The 17,500-nt window shown below is 37.7% G+C and overlaps 1 protein-coding gene across 1 annotated transcript; it reads left to right on the top strand.

Moving 5' to 3' along the window:
* Positions 1–9,832: 9,832 nt before the first annotated feature.
* Positions 9,833–12,154, top strand: LOC145502204 (uncharacterized). The gene is made up of 3 exons (XM_081481462.1): positions 9,833–9,874; positions 10,030–10,414; positions 11,514–12,154. Exons 1-3 carry the CDS (start codon positions 9,833–9,835, stop codon positions 12,146–12,148), a joined length of 1,062 nt encoding a protein of 353 aa, XP_081337588.1. The 3' UTR covers positions 12,149–12,154.
* Positions 12,155–17,500: the final 5,346 nt, after the last annotated feature.

Here is a 17,500-nt window from a genome sequence, read left to right as displayed (position 1 = left end):
GATTTTCGCATAACCTCTCTTGAGAGTCTTTTCTTGTTGAAATCGAATATCTTAAAAGGTTTCTTTGTTTTGATTGGTTAAGTTCAATACAGTAAAACCTGCTCTGTTTAGCGCTAATTAACATGCCATAATATTAGGATTTAGATTGCCTTCAACTCTTTTGCACGGTTACAAATTGCCTGAAACATTGCACAGGGCTCTAAAATTTGACTTTTTGAAGGCCTTCACAGATACACACGCACTCATCAACTCATCGTTCTTGATTATAGTGAATTCGCATAAAAAGGGAAAATTTGGAATTTCTGAAGCATTGAGCCCGGAGGGGTTGAATTTAATAATACATTGTGAAGAGATTTATCATTTAAATACTCTTTGACTGGACAATCTATTCATGCCAATGGAATGAGCAAATTGTTTTAAACAATGTAAAACAGTTTGCCCCAGTCAGTCTGTCTTCCGAAAAGTTTGTCTGTTACCGCTGCCTACAGCCGTCTCCAGTGTCCCTCAACTCTGCTCTGTTTTTGCCATTTTCCCAAATTTGAGATGGAAGCGTTCGTTATCAAGAGTTTTTCAACTCTCCTTATCATCGCACTAATAACATCTAGTGTTGTGACTGAAAGCCTTCACCTTGGAAAGACGAACGGTAAGACGTTTCGTTGGTGTATTCTAACTGAACCCTTAGCATATCATGTTTGAAAAAAACCCCCCTGTAAATCTACTAGAAAAGGAAAAGAAGGTATTACAAAGTTACAAATTTGGTCTTTTTATGCTGCAGAATGTTGTACTCGTTTTCAGAGCTCTAGCGCTATTTTGAAACTGACGTAATTTCGTTTCGCTATAGACTGTTAATACGGGCAATTCAAGTTTGACCGAATTTTTTGAATGAGGTTAACCGGAAGAGTGCCAGAGAATATACATACTTTTTAATCGTAGCGTTCCAGCATGGACAGGTTAAAGTTAGACATGATTTACAAAATTAAAAGATGAAATAAACACTTTCAGACGCCTTGAATATTTTGCTAGGACTTCTTCTTTTGAAGTAATAAATGTTTACCTCCTTTATTGTAACCGTCCTGTCAATAACAGTCTATTTATTTACTTCAAAAATGTATTGACATACTTCACATGGAGTTCTCATAAAACATTTCAGCATAATTATTGTCCCCTCTCTAACGTAGCAATGTTATCAACGGCCTAAAAACCGTTATCATGTTAATATTTAATTTTGTTTGACTGGCAGTAGTTAAAAGCGATCTTTTCGAGATTATAGTCAATTAAATTAGGCTGTGCTAAACTAGAAATTACTTCTTACAGGCGTCTGATTATATGACGTTAATGAGAAGAAATGGTGAAAGAACATAAGTTTTCTCCTAACACGCAAAAGGTTATACTTCGCCCTTAAATGTAAAATCTTAAAAGGTTCGTTCATCCCAGTTTTGAAATCCAGGAACGTTTTACCTGCTCCTTCCTCAGAAAAAAAAGTGTTGCCATATTAAATTGTTAAGTTAAACATGTTAACATGTTAACTTAAACATGTTAAGTCTTCATTTAGAGTTAACATGTTAAAATATTCAACTTGCGTTGTTCTAACCTAAGTGCATCTTTAGAGTTCTCTTGATAAAGTGTTGAATTTCTTTAACTTGGGAAGATTGAAATCTCTCATTTTCCGGCTAGAAAAAGAAATACAATCAGCTATTGCTGGGATATTTGTTAATCGTTAAAAAATGAACTTTAATCTCCAACTTAAACAGAAATTGTTTTCAGTGATACGTGAAGGAGAAAACGGTACTTTATCTAGAAGATTTACGGCGTCTGATTTGACAATTAAATGTTGGGTTGGCTTCCCTTTCTGTTGATGAGAGAAAAACACATCAGAAAATAGATTTTCACAGAATCTCTCGAGAGAATCTTTTGTTGTTGAAATCGAATATCTTAAAAGATTTCTTTGTTTCGATTCGTTAAGTCTAGTAAAAACCTGCTCCGTTTGGTGTTAATTAAGATATCAAAAGAATAAGATTTAGATTTCCTTTACCCCTTTTGCACGGTCAAAAAATAGCCATAAACATTGCATAGGGCTCTAAGGTTTGACCTTTTGAAGGTCTTCACAGATACACTCGAACTCACCAACTCATCGTTCTTGATTATAGTGTTTTCGCATAAAATGGGAAAATTTGGAATTGCTTAAGCATGGTGCCCGGAGGGGTTGAAATTTAGTAATACATTGTGAAGAGATTTATCATCTAAATACTCCTTGATTGGACAGTCTATTCATGCCAATGGAATGAGCAAATTGCTTTAAACAATGTAAACCAGTTTGCCCCAGTCAGTCTGTCTTCCGAGCAGTTTGTCTGTTACCGGTGCCTACAGCCGTCTCCAGTGTCCCTCAGTTCTGCTCTGTTTTTGCCATTTTTCCAAATTTGAGATGGAGGCGTTTGTTATCAAGAGCTTTTCATCTCTCCTTATTATCATACTAATGACATCCAGTGTTGTGGTTGAAAGCCTTCACCTTGGAAAGACGAACGGTAAGACGTTTTGTTGGTGTATTCTAACTGAACCCATAGCATATCTAATCATGTTTGAAAAAAACCCTGTAAATCTACTAGAAAAAGAAAAGGGTGTATTACAAAGTTACCAGTTTGGTCTTTTTTCGCCGCAGAATGTTGTACTCGTTTTCAGAGCTCTGGCGCCATTTTGAAACTGACGTAATTTCGTTTCGCTATAGACTGTTAATACGGGCAATTCAAGTTTGACCGAATTTTTTGAATGAGGTTAACCGGAAGAGTGCCAGAGAATATACATACTTTTTAATCGTCGCGTTCCAGCATGGACAGGTTAAAGTTAGACATGATTTACAAAATTAAAAGATGAAATAAACACTTTCAGACGCCTTGAATATTTTGCTAGGACTTCTTCTTTTGAAGTAATAAATGTTTACCTCCTTTATTGTAACCGTCCTGTCGATAACAGTCTATTTATTTACTTCAAAAATGTATTGAAGTACTTCACATAGAGTAATCATAAAGCATTTCAACATAATTATTGCCCCCTCTCTAACGTAACAATGTTGTCGACGGCCTAAAAACCGTTATCATGTTAATATTTAATTTTGTTTGACTGGCAGTAGGTAAAAGCGATCTTTTCGAGATCATAGTCAATTAAATTAGGCTGTGCTAAACTAGAAATTACTTCTTACTGACGTTTGATTATAAGACGTTAATAAGAAGAAATGGTGAAAGAACATAAGTTTTCTCCTAACACGCAAAAGGTTATACTTCGCCTTTAAATATAAAATCTTAAAAGGTTCGTTCGTCCCATTTTTGAAATCCAAGAACGTTTTACCTGCTCCTTCATCAGAAAAAAAAGTTTTGCCATGTTAACTTGTTAAGTTAAACATGTTAACATGTTAACTTAAACATGTTAAGTCTTCATTTAGAGTTAACATGTTAAAAAATTGAACTTGCTTTGTTCTAACCTAAGTCCATCCATATAGTTCTTTTGATAAAGTGTTGAATTTTCTTTGACTTGGGAAGATTGAAATCTCTCATTTTCTAGAAAAAGAAATACAATCAGCTATTGCTGGGATATTTGTTAATCGTTAAAAAATGAACTTTAATCTCCAACTTAAACAGAAATTGTTTTCAGTAATATCTGAAGGAGAAAATCGTACTTTATCCAGAAGCTTTACGGCTTTGATTTGACAATTAAATGTTGGGTTGGCCTCCCTTTCTGTTGATGAGAAAAACGGTTGCAAAAGTAAAACACATCAGAAAGTAAATTGTCGCAGAACCTCCTGAGAGAGTCTTTTGTCGTTAAAATCGAATATCTTAAAAGTTTTCTTTGTTTCGATTTGTCAAGTCTAATGCAGTGAAACCTGCTCCGTTTGGTCTTAGTTAAGATATCATAAGAATAGGATTTAGATTTCCTTTACCCCTTTTGCACAGTTACAAAATTGCCAAAAACATTGCACAAGGCTCTAACGTTTGACCTTTTGAAGGCCTTCACAGACACACACGCACTCACCAATTCATCGTTCTTGATTATAGTGTCACGGTATTCTTATAAAAAGGGAAAATTTGGAATTGCTGAAGCATGGAGCCCGGAGGGGTTGAAATTTAATACTTCATTGTGAAGAGATTTATCATCTAAACACTTCTTGATTGGACAATCTATCCATGTCAATAAAATGAGCAAGTTGTTTTAAACAATGTAAAACAGTTTGTCCCATTCAGTTTGTCTTCCGAGCAGTTTGTCAGTTACCGCTGCCTACAGCCGTCTGATTTGTTGAGATGGAAGCGTTTGTTATCAAGAGCTTTTCAGCTCTCCTCATTATCGTAATAATGACATCCAGTGTTGTGGTTGAAAGCCTTCACCTTGAAAAGAAGAACGGTAAGACGTTTTGTTGGTGTATTGTAACTGACCCCATAGCATATCATGTTTGAAAAAAAGACTGTAAATCTACTAGAAAAAGAAAAGGGTGTATTACAAAGTTACGAATTTGGTCTTTTTTCGCCGCAGAATGTTGTACTCGTTTTCAGAGCTCTGGTGCCGTTTTGAAACTGATGTAATTTCGCTTCCCTTTAGATTGTTATTACGGGCAATTCAAGTTTGACCGAATTTTTTGAATGAGGTTAACCGGAGGAGTGCGAGAGAATATACATACCTTTTGATCGCCGCGTTCTAGCATGGTCAGGTTAAAGTTAGACCTGATTTACAAAATTAAAAGATGAAATAAACACTTTCAGACGCCTTGAATATTTTGCTAGGACTTCTTTTGAAGTAATAAATTTTTACCTCCTATATTTTAAACGTCTTGTCAATGACAGTCTATTTATTTACTTCAAAAATTTATTGACATAATTCACATGGAGTTCTCATAAAACGTTTCAACATAATTTTTGCTTCCTCTCTAACGCAGCAGTGTTATTAGTGGCCTAAAAACCGTTATCATGTTAATATTTAATTTCGTTTGACTGGCAGTAGTTAAAAGCGATCTTTTTGAGATTATAGTCAACTAATTTAGGATGTGCTCAACTAGAAATTACTCCTCACAGACGTGTGATCATAAGAAGTTAAAAGGAAGAAATGGTGACTGAAAAAAGGCTTTCTCCTAGCACGCAAAAGGTTATACTTCGCCTTGAAATGTAATATCTTAAAAGGTTTATTCGTCCCGTTTTTGAAATCCAAGAACGTTTTACCTGCTCAAATCACATAAGAAATTGATTGCCATTATGTTATCCTTTGGACAACCCATTCAAAAAACTGAAATCATTTCTTGGCAAATTTTTCCACAGCAGAATTGCCTTATTCTCTGTTAGTGGGGTGTGTTAATTTAGATCCCCATTAATTCTGTGTTGTCGCAGTTCATATTTCGTTTTCAAATTTTAGATGAAAGCGTTCTGTTGTAAATATTTTGTCCTCTTCGTTTAATTATCGATAACTGTTTAGATGGTATCGAGCGTTGTCTCTGGAAGGACTTCGCATGGTAAGAGAAACCTTACTTTCTTACATTTTTACTAAACTATTGCACATCCGACTGGCACAAAATTGTATCAAAAGCCCTATGCCTGGGCTGCCTCGTGTCACTTGTTTAGTGCGAAGAAATCTACTGCCAAACCAAACAAGTATAATGCAAGAGTAACGCATCAAGTAGACAGGATACATTTTCACTTCAGTTAATTTACGGATCTGGCGAGATCTGCCTCGATCTGACCCGATTCGACCTTTATTAACAATTAGTTTTCGTGGTTTACACCTGTTTGCTTGCTCTCGGAAAGCACCCATTATATGCTGGTTTCTAATCGGCTCATTACGATCCCTAGAGTTGTTAATGTTAGGTTTGCATTTAGGTTTTAGGGACTTCAGTATTTACAGCCCTTTACCAAAAGGGTTTCCTGAGATAGATTGTCACACAGTTGTATTTCATTTCTGGAACGTTTACGCGGCTCTGTGTTTAAGGATGTTCGCACTAATTGTTTCTGCGCACCCTTACTGCGCACGCAAATTCACACGCCACGTCATGCATGAGCGCGCGCGCTAAGTAATAAAATGAACAATTATAGGACAGATGGCCATTGCTATAGCTTTGCTGGATTTAAGGATCTTGGACGTTCGGTGACCCCTATTTTTCTTTCCAGAAACAGATTTGCAATTATCTCCACATTATCCAAAAATGGAAAAAAAAAAAAGCAAAAAAACAAATCAATGTGGGAATTAAGTTAAACAAAATTCAAGATTTCTGTCCACGGGACATCGAATTCTGCCATCTTGTGGCTGCAAGGCGCGTGAAACTATGGTCGCCAAATGCGATTTTGGTCTTTAAGGAACCTCTCTAGTTCACTAAATTCACTTCATAGGTCCACTTAAACAATATTTGGCAGAGAACATTTTACTTCAAAGATCTAATTGCAATATTTTTGGGCTTATAGACACTGTGGCCTTGTTGGCTAACGAAACTGATTTTTTCAGATTTAGGGTGTTCTTCCTGGCATGTTCTCCCCAAAACAAAGTCGGCGATCCCCCATTTTTTTACATTTCTGACATAACTAACTCATCATCTTACAGTTGTAAAAGTCTCAGAAAAAATCAATGTTGGAAAATTTTGGCGCAAACGTCTTTAAGCCAATTTTAAGCTGAAATCTGTAGTTTGTTGCTTTTTTTTTATGGATTGAAATGATACTGATATGAGAGGAATCGAAAACCAGTCAAAGAGAATGGACTATGCTCTCGTGCTAGCCTGTGTACACATGCTACTCTCATGCTAAAAATAAAATGTAACGTAAACAGAATGCAAGCGTTACACTCCCGGTAGGCGGATTACGAGTATAATTCGATCTGGCCTGATGCCCTGCTCTGACATATGGTGGTATGTATACAGTGAGATATTGAGTTGTGAGTTATACGTGTTTGCTTATGCGCAGCATATGCGCTTTAGAGGTTACTTTTTAATGCACTTGTTATCATTTTTAGATTTTCTGCGTGACTGACACCTGTCACTTTAACGTTTTCAGCCAAACAAGTTGCGTGAACCGAGGGCTCGGACGCTAACAAAATAAAATGCTAAAAACAGCCTGTCATAAATAGCTACAAATGCTTGAGTCTTCAAGGTCTACATCCCAGTCCCCGTAAAAAAATAAAGAAATGATAAATGAAGTGTCTTGAGTCTGCAGAGCGTGGTTGAAACTCGTATTTCAAAATCAATAGCACTAAACGCCGTCAATTCATCGTCGGTTTTATACCTGTCTTTCGCAGCCAAAGTTGATTAACCCGCGAGTTACCTAAACCACCCTTAAGGCGGGACTTAACCTAAAATTCTGAAAGAAATTCGAAGTTTTGTTTTTTACGGAATTCGAATCTTAAGGTATTGAAGTTTTATTTTGACAAGTACTGTTACTGTAAGTTTAAAGCTCGTTTTCTCCAAACGAGTTATTTTCGCCTTCTAGAAAAGATATCTTGAGAAGGATTTATTCAACTGAGCTAAAATTTTCAGGATTTGTTGTTTTTAGTACGTTCTGTGGGATAAACATAGAACTTTTCCATCCAGTGCATTCTGTCAAAGTTATGTATTGAAACGTATGCTAGATTTTCTGTATCTGATTTAACTGGTCATCATTTCACGTGCTTTTAACTTTTCAAAAATCTCTATGCTTATCCCAGCAAGCTGTTTGTCTTCTTTTGTAAAATGTAAAAATTATTCCTTTTTATCAGTTCTAGTAGGATTTATCTTTTCTCAAGTAAGCCCTGGCATTCCCCAGCAGGTGGCAGATTTAATCAGCCGGTGTCAGGTTACAATACAGTTATAGGGTACACAAATATTTTTTTCATAATCTTTGCTCTTTGAGCTTTTTAAGAATGTATACTTTGCCATGGTTTGGGGTTAACTCTTAGCCACGAAAAAATGTTTGAAACATGGTGTGTTTTTAAGTGTTTTTAGGTGAAGTCCCACCTTAACAGGAATCTTACATTAGGAAACGCAAAGAATGGTTGCACAGCAATGTCTCACACAGGAGTGCACTGAATCCACTCCGTATCATCGTTTCCACGTGACCAAAGTCACGTGGACACGTGGCAGAGATGGAAAAAATCAAAAGGCTCTTTGGACTTTCTCGTGTAAAGTGTATTCCCGTCATGCAATGCACTCCTCCAGGGGACTGGTTCCTCGCAGCGAACAACAGCACTTTTCACGGTTAATTTTTATCATTTGCATTACAATGTAATCCAACGTGGATGCGAGGCAATTTCGGGCTAACAGTACAAAATAGCCCGAAATTGCCTCACATAGCTGCTAGATTTTATTGTAATGCAAATGAGCAAAGGTAACCGTGAAAAGGGCTATTAGGTCACAGCGCTGCCCAAAACTAATGATGATAATAATAAATAAAAAATTTTTAAAAAAGCAAGAAAATAAGAAATACGAAAAAGTTAGAACGTACCTTTATCAACTTCAATTCGATAATCAACTCTATTATATCCCTCAGTTACTACGCGCGGATGGTGCTCATTGTTACCCCTCGCGGGAGTGAAGGGAAACTGTAAGAAAGTTCGCAATTCTTACTGTGACTCTTTGCCTGCAAATAATTTGTTGTATCACTTTTTATCATTGTTATTTAGCATTTTTTCGTCATTGTTTTCTTCGTATTCGCGTCCCTCAACAAATCTTTGTTGATATTGATATTCGTATCCGATCCATTTTCTTTCACTATCATCTGTCATAACGACGTGAAGTAGACTCTTAATCTTCGTCATTAATTTTGAACCAAGATGATATAAAGTTTTGTTTTCCATTTTATCGCAATGTTTTGTAACTTTGTTTTCTCAACACTTTTCGCCAAAGTTCTCCCTAAAATAATTTCTTTCTTTCGCAAACGAGCCACAAAGACGAGCATGTCCCAAGTCTGCAACACGAAGTTGAATTTTATTGGCTTGGAAGCTGTCAAAACTCTGGACGCGTGAGCGACTTTTTGATAAATGACCCACAGGAAAGGAAGTGCACGGCAAAACGTTAAAAGCGTTATTTTACCGACAAAACTCGCATGAAAACGTATTTTTGGTGTTTTTGCTTACCTCTACTTCTTCATAAGAAGCTTTTTGTCTGTCTGAGACGGAAAACCTGGAAGTTTTATCCGACTCCATCGCTCAAATGTGACCAATAAAATTAAAATTTAATTGTTCAGCTATCGATACAGTTTGAGACAAATTGATCCGCTTCCAACCAATCAGAAGTGAGTATTTACGGTAGCAGTATTATTAAGTCTGCAATCATACGAGTGATAACAAAATCGGACGACCGCGCAACGGGAGTCCGATTTGTTTATCACGACACGAAGTCTTATTACTAATTAATCGTAAAAATTACAATTTCCGAGAAAAAAAGAATGGGAAAGTTATGAAAGAAAGGGAAAATCTGAATTAAAAGACTGACAAAAGAGGCGTAAATTGTTTAATTAAACTACAACTTTGAATGTGATTGGTTGATTTAAACTACAACTTTGAATGTGATTGGCTTATTGAACTGTCCGATAACAAACTGTCCAATAACAAACTGTCCGATAACAACTTGGCAAGTGAATTAGTGGAAAATAGGAGTTTTTGTAAACCAATCACAATCGAGGAAATTGTAAGTTTTATGATTTACAATAAAATTGTTAATAAGTAGCGAGTAAATAAAAATAGTTAATAAATAAGTAAAAAAAAAAAAATTATAGTAAGTCTCTGTATCTCTTGTTGCATAATTTATTTTATACCATGCCATAGAAAATGCAGCCAATCAGAATAACGGAAAGCCGTTGTATATTCGACGATATTACATGCAACCTTCCCGTCATGCGCCGTGAGTATGTCGCAAGATTGCATTAGCCACTATATATTATACGGCATGGTATAAAATACTTATGCCACGCTCTCTCGTTGTATACAATGGAATATCCCACTTGTCAGTTGTATTTTCTCCGTATACACAGTCGCCCCTAGAGATAATACAAGTGACTCGTGGGATTTCCCATGGTATACCACTCGAAAGCTTTGCATAACTAGTACGTATTACACTTTCTTTGTCGCCCAGGTGGCCGTGATCGTACACTAGACACTGAGAACAAGACTAAAGAAGACTGTAGTGAAGACTCCACAGGGATCCGAAGAGTTGTTCAGTATGTTTACAATAACCCTGCCCTGCCATGCTACACACGATTTTTTGTAGGTGGACAACCACCGGCAGGCTTACGAGATCCCAACAATGTGGGTGATATAAGATATATCTGTCAGCCGCCTGAACCGCACCCACAGCAGGCTGCGAACACCATGTACGCTACAATGTTCGACGAAGAGGACGGAATTGCAGTGTTTGCAGCCTACACTTTGACCCAGCAAACAGTAACATTTCAAAATAACTTGCATCAGCATCCATGGTGCCGAACCCCAGGTAAATAAGTTACTTACATACCCAAAAACGATGTCCCCAACCCTAGTCCTAATGTTCCCAACTTCATCAGAGTTATGAGTTTAAGTATCAGATTATTTTTATTACGGGGATAAGCTTTGCTCGCCTCTTTTGCCACCATGGTTTAGTTTGCATCTTAACGCCGGCAACTTCCCGGTAACGCCATGAAACTTCAAGAGGAAAACTAATACTCTTTGGTGTGGCTTGTAATTCTCTTAATCATAATTAACCAGTTTAAGTGACTTTTATTCAGATCGATATAACGAGGTATTTGATTTTGTGAGTTTTCTTGTGAGTCGACCTCCAGATATTGATATCACTTGCAGACAGGAATACTGATTTTGAATTGCTATTAATCATGCGCAGTTTACATTGAGGCGGCATGGGATCTCCAGACAGGCCTTGGTATCTGAAAAGCAAACATCTCCTTGTCTATTTCTCTGTCTCAATCTCTTAGTTTCTGACATAGTCTTTGCTCCATACGTAATTTGTGCCTATACAAACATTTTCATATAATACTAGTACCAAAAGAAAAAAAAAAACATTCAGATTTGGCTCTTGATTTTGATTGCATAACCAGTTTATTTCAACACAACATATCGCAACATTGTCGGACGCAGCATGTTGCGCGCGTTTGGCCACCGTGTTGCGACATGTTGCGACATTCTAGGTGTTTTTGGCTCAAATTTGAAGCTGGTCAAATTTTTCATGGAACATTTATGGATGTTGCACGATGTTGTAGTCGTTTGGCCAGGTTTGTGCAACAATGTTGTGCCAGGGCATACTCACTAGCTCGATTTTCAACACCCAATATGTCGCAACAGGGTGGCCAAACGGGCGCAACATCCACCCAACAATGTTGCGATCGTTTGGCCGGAGCTTGCAAGTGCTGAGCCAACAACATTTGCATATGTTGTATTGAAATGTTGCAATCGTTTGACCGGGGCTTTGCGATCGCCGTTCCCGATTATGGCTCCTGATATCATCTCATATCCAATGCGCGCAAGCAGAATAATTGTTAATTATTCAAAGCTTGGGACATGAACCTTAAATTTTTGATGGTTGTACATTTTAATTTAAGGCATCCTAAGACAAGGAAGTGACGCAATATATCGAATTGGCTGGCGGAACAATAAGGGGCACTTAGTACCTGCACGGACCTATTCGAGTTCTCAGGGACGCTATGATTCCACTTACACATACACAAATGCTGTGCCGCAAAAACCACGTTTTAACACTGGCATGTGGTCCCGATTTGAGAGCAGGATTCGAGAGTATGCTAGATGGCAATGCACACGGCCCATACAGCCGCATGGTCATCAAGCGGTGCCGGCTGGGACCTTGTATCTTTTAACCGGCACTTCCTTTGTAAGAATTCAACGGCAACAGAACAACCAAGTCGTCGGAAATGTAGATGTCGTTAGTCAAATCGGGAACGACAATACAGGAAGGATTTCTGTTCCAAATTCATTGTGGACCGCTGGCTGTTGTGTACGTCAAAATGGTCAGTTCACCGAAAGCTTTGCAGTGATGGGAAATAATGTCCAGAATAACCTGTTCAATCTAGAGCTCACCTTGCAAATTACCGTAGCACAGCTGCAAGGTATTCTTGCACAAGATGGTAACGCTCTCGACATTGTAAATCTGTTTCCAGGAGATGCAAATTGCTTACATGACCTTGCCCGAGACCTTCCTCCTGCTAACTTAGGACGCTAAAGACTAAAAGAGACCAGGAAACAAACATGTATTGATTAATTGTTTAAATATAGAAAATTAGTTCAAATAAGTAAATTAATGAACATAGAAAGACGTTATAAAAAGATGTGCAAATTAAAAAATAATGAAATCACAAAACTAAACAGAACGTTGTCCTTTGTCAAGCTGTCCGAAGCAGCTCCAAGTTGAGTAATTTGAGAGTAATTTAATTTGAGGGCCCCAAGTTTATCAGTAACTTTAGTTACTGTCACGGGTCACCCTCATTAAATAAAGTCTTTCACTTCACTTCACTTCAATAACTCGTAGATAATAAAGGACGAGTAGTGAAACTGTTAATAAAGAAATTTCTGACTGTAATGCCCTGAACTTAAATAGCCATAAGATTTGAGTAGTGCGCCAATGTAACAACACTTGCCCAACCCCTCCCCTCAGCCCATCTGAAATGGTGGATGCGTGTTCTCATAGTTCCCCCTGAGTTTCAACATTGTATTGGATGAGGAAGGGGGGGACAACATTTCATTTTTGAAAGGATAGTTACTTAGTTATGAAACACAGATAACCTCTCTAGGGCTATTACTTGTTCTTGTGATCAGCATATTGCCTGTCTCTTCTAATTTCTGTTACCTGCCTATCAGTTTTCAGGTGATCAGACTTTTGCAAAACGAAAACGAAAAGAAAAAAAAAAAAAAAAGAAACAAACAAACTAGACGCTCTAAGACAGTTTACTCGGACTTCATATCGCGATATTCTAAGTAAGATTATTGAACACAATAAAAACAAATAAGAGAATCAGGGCGTTCTAACACAAGAGTTAAGCTTAGATATATTTACTGTTCAAGTTGCTTCATTGAGTATCCTCCTTGTCCAATTGCATGTTGTTTGTTTCATCTTCAGTGTTCTGTTTACGACAATTCTTGATTTTTTCAACTTCTGAGGCGTACATCCCAGCATCATAGTTTGTTTTTAAGCCAGTAGTCATAGTTTTTTGCTAGTGTTTTCGTAGTTTGAACTCCTACACGGCTCAATCGTTATCTCGTGAGAACGAATATGAACTTTTCTTATTTGGCAGGCTTTCGAGCAATATAATTCGTGAACCGACCCGTTCCGAAAACTATCAACATCTTTGTATGTGAAATGAACGTACGAGACGTGATTCTCTTCAAAACGCTTTTCACAAAACAGAAAATTCTCTTTTCTGTATACTACGTTGTCGACGAAGAAAGCAAGCCGTCGCATTCTCATCCCCAGTTTTCACGCTCTACGATAGGAACACCTGGCACCATGACGCCCCTTTTGGCAACCAAGACAAAACGGCTCGAGTAATAAGAAAATGCTAAAATGCGATTGCCTCAGGACATGCGACAAAGCTTATATGCACAATGCATTTGTCGCGAAGCGCGATTTCACCTCTTACACACAAAAACGTTCCACAACATCACAAAAAGGCGGATATTCATATTCTCGACGTACGCGCTTGCTCGGGATTCCTGAGGGGACCAATCATGCATTTCTTGGGGCGGGTACTCCATGACAACATCGGGGTTCCCGAATATTTCCCTCTTCAGAGAATCCAAATAATTTCTAATTGAGTGGGAGGTAAAGAGAAAGAGAACGAAAGGTAGAGAAAATAAGAGGTAGTGGAGACTAACGAAGAAAATTATATGGTTGGAAATCAGTATAAATGATGAAAATTGCAATTTTGAGATTTTATTGGCAAATAAGAGCGGGTGAAACTCTGTGCGACCTCAAGCAGTGGACAAATATAAAAGGCAATTCTCAGCTCTCTGCTATAGCTTGTTATGAGTTGACCTCATCCGGACCTAAAGACCCCCTTAGCTTGGGAGGTTTTTTTTTCCCATTGTAGACCACGTGATGGTACTCGTAAGAATTCTTGCTTTCAAATTTTTAAATAATTGCATGTATATGAATGAATAATTTTGAAATGGATAAAAGAACAATTCTCAACAGAACATCACGTGGTCTTCACTGGGAAAACAAACCGAAGCTCTCATTTAAACGTTTAGAGTCAATTCTTAGGTAATAGCAAATCAGATATCGAATGGGTTAACAAAAGGAGGAAGCAATGAAAGCCGCTTTTCCACTCTAAATACGAACTTTGGACAGTCAAGATTGCAATTAAAATTTAATAGAAAACACGCTGTCTTAAGATTGAGGCTCCTTAGAAATTTACCCTTCGTTGAAAGAAATTAATTTTAAATGCTCCCCTTGTCCTTTATGATTATTGAAGTCAAATGGAGCAAAGCTGAACCTACTTTGATCTGAATCCCATTATTGATGCGTTTTTTAACATGGAGTGAGCGGTTGCTTTGTTTGTTTAACTTTAACCAAAAAACATGTTTTGAATCTAACTAAAGGAGCATGGAACAACATTTAAAGAAGACGGAAGTCAGAATCTTCAACGCACCAGTATCGTGTCCGGCAATGAAGCGAATCAGAGACTTTTATTTAAGTTTTGAATGAATTTTAAAATGACTTTAAAAATTTTCTTAGGAACTAAGAATATATTTACTGACAGATTGACACAGGCGCGTCTGTCTTAACCTTCCGAGGACCGGACGGAATAAAATCAATTATTTTATTGCTTAGCTGCCTAAACATAAGTCGATAGGTCAAACGTGAAATAGCTCAAAGGCTTGTTGAGTCAGAACACTCTCTTCATAGCAATTATTATAGGCCTTATAATTTTACCATAGAATGCCGATATCACACTTATATTCTTGCTCCTGATTTTCTATAATGAAAAAAAAATAAATAAATAAATAAAAATAAATAATAATAATGCTTGCAGGTCCCGTGGATTTTCGAATAACTTTCCAACATCTTTACCTCAAGTCTTTTTGATAAATTCCTCCCATTCCTAGACCACCTGTGACCGAATGCTCGATATATTGCTGTCTTGTTCATAAAAACCCAGAGAAAGTACACTGAAGTTCCTCTAGAAATTCTTCCTTGTCTTGAATTCCAAAACCCTTGAAGCTCTTTCGTGTCCATTGTTTAAAGTAAATATAAAACAAGCTTAATCTGTTCCCACTTGCTGTTAGTATAGTTCAAAATTGCAATTTCCTTTGTTCCAGCCGAATTCCCGTGAAGAAGTGCGGCGCATTTTGCACTAGTCAAAATTGAAATCCGTCTGATTTTCTTGCTATTTTTGGAATATGATCTCTCTACCTTAAGCAGAAACTCTCTTCAGTAATATCCGAAGGAGTAACTGAGATACTTAGCTTTAGTTGGAAACATTGAGTATCTGTAAGCCTTATGGCATTTTCTTAGACCATAAACCACCTATATTTATAAAGGTTGGCTCCCTTTCTATTTACTGTAGTTGACTGATGAGAAAATCGATTGCAAAAGGAAAGGAAAGGGTAATGGGGAAATATGGACTTTCGCAGAGGCTACTGACTGAGAAATTTACTTTGTTCTTTTGAAATCAAATATCTTGAACGATTTCTTTGTCCGGTGTTTCAGGTTCAATGTAGAAGAATCTGCCTGGCGCTAACAGGCCCTGATCATGGGCCCTATACCTGGGTTATTGAACAAGCGTGAGGTCAAGATATATGGGTTATTGACCAAGCTTGCTCGGTCATGATCAAGCCGGCTGGATATTGGCCAAGTTCTTTTTTTACGTGTTTATGGACCGAGACGGAGGCGAGGTCCATAAACTCGCAGAAAAAAGAACGAGGCCAATATCCAGCAATCTTGACCGAGCAAGCTTTGTCTTGCGGGGCACGGCGGGTAGTCCGGAGTAGGCAAGATAGCTCCATCTTCCCCGCCCGGGTAGCCAACCACAGCGCAGCATTTGATTCATCTTCCCCGCTCAAGGAGCTAGCCATATAATGAATACATTTTCTTCACTTCTTATGCCGTTACCAGATTGAAGGAAACATCAAAAAGCCCTTTTAGATCAGTGTGACTATTTGAGGGCCTTGAGTTCAAACACGCTCATCGTTTTAGTGATTTCACGTAAGAGGAAACATTTGGCGTTTTTGATCTATGAAGTTCTGTAGAAGCAATTTTCCAGGATGGCGGATGCTGGTAACATCGATGCTCTTGAGTCTTATTACCCGACTCTTACTCCTGTAAGAAAAGTGTGAAAATTTTGGCCTAAGTAATTCGATATCGGCTTATTCGCTTTTTACATATGCATAAACATAAATACTTTATTCGTACCAATTGGGCTTTTCAAAATTAAGGTACAAAATTAAATGAATAAATAAATATATAAATAAGTAAATAAATAAAAACAGTTCTATAGAAGAATGTCATTTGTCCGGTGGCGGTTTTGTAAAGAGGAATCTGGAAACTCTGCGAACTTCTTGTCGTGATTTTGGTGATGCTAGCCCTTTGGGTATATTTAAAAAATAAGGTGTCCGGCGCGCACCCAGCTGTATATTTAAAAGTCATTAACGCCAGACGGTAGCGAAAATGCAGCGTAAATGCAGTGTAAATAGCAGAACTGAGCCCAAAGCTTAGGAAATTTGGAACTAACATTATAAATAGTAATAAAATACTGCCAAAATAAACTCAGTTATATAAATGGCTAACGTCTCAGACCTAGCCTCTCCTCAGTGCGAAGTTTTGAATGGGACAACGTCGTTTCCATGCTCTCTCTTCTCTGCCTCCTTTGATCGTTGGAAGAAAGACCCCGGTTGTGGCTGTTCACGTGACCACCCATAATCTGGGTGGTAAAAAAGATCTGTTGGCCGGGAGGGGTGGCAGAGTGTTTTGATTGTTGCTTGTCAATCTTTGTGGGTTTCAAAACCTGGAGTCGCTAAAAAATACCCTCTTTATCGGGGTTTGATGTGGAATTTCCCCGACGAAGAATGCTACATTATTTCTGCCGTTTCCAAAATGTAGAACACTTTCGTTCACAAAGAAATTCGGGTGCCGAATGGAGCTCGACTGTAACGGATAGGTAAGAGCCGAGTGCGCGCTCCAAGCTGTTTAGAAAATCAGTTCCACATTTAGTCCGTGTGGCCAAGGTGAAAAGTTAAGAGCATTTTGTCAAGGTGCCTGGCGTTGTTTGTACCCCTGCCCTGTTTCCCAAATGCAAAAATTTTTAATGAACGAGAAAAACAAGAAATTCGTCATAATGATAAGAATTTAATAAACGTAAGATAAACCTGAAAGAATCTTCACTTTCTAAATTAGAATGGTTTTGTTCTTGAAAGTAAAGTACACTAGTATGAAATTGATCTTCCCGGTGCAGTGGTGACAATCACTTTTTTTTTAAAATAACCACCCAAAAAATTAGTGATAGCAAAACATCAATGACTTTAATTATTCAATCAATATCAAGTTTAGCTAAAATTAAATCGATGTAATTAGAAGTGT

Source organism: Orbicella franksi, chromosome 11 (genome assembly GCF_964199315.1).
Source record: "Orbicella franksi chromosome 11, jaOrbFran1.1, whole genome shotgun sequence".
In the NCBI taxonomy this organism is placed as follows: Eukaryota; Metazoa; Cnidaria; class Anthozoa; order Scleractinia; family Merulinidae; genus Orbicella; species Orbicella franksi.
The sequence above is the reverse complement of the archived record's forward strand: the minus strand, read 5'-3'. Positions and strand labels throughout refer to the sequence as shown.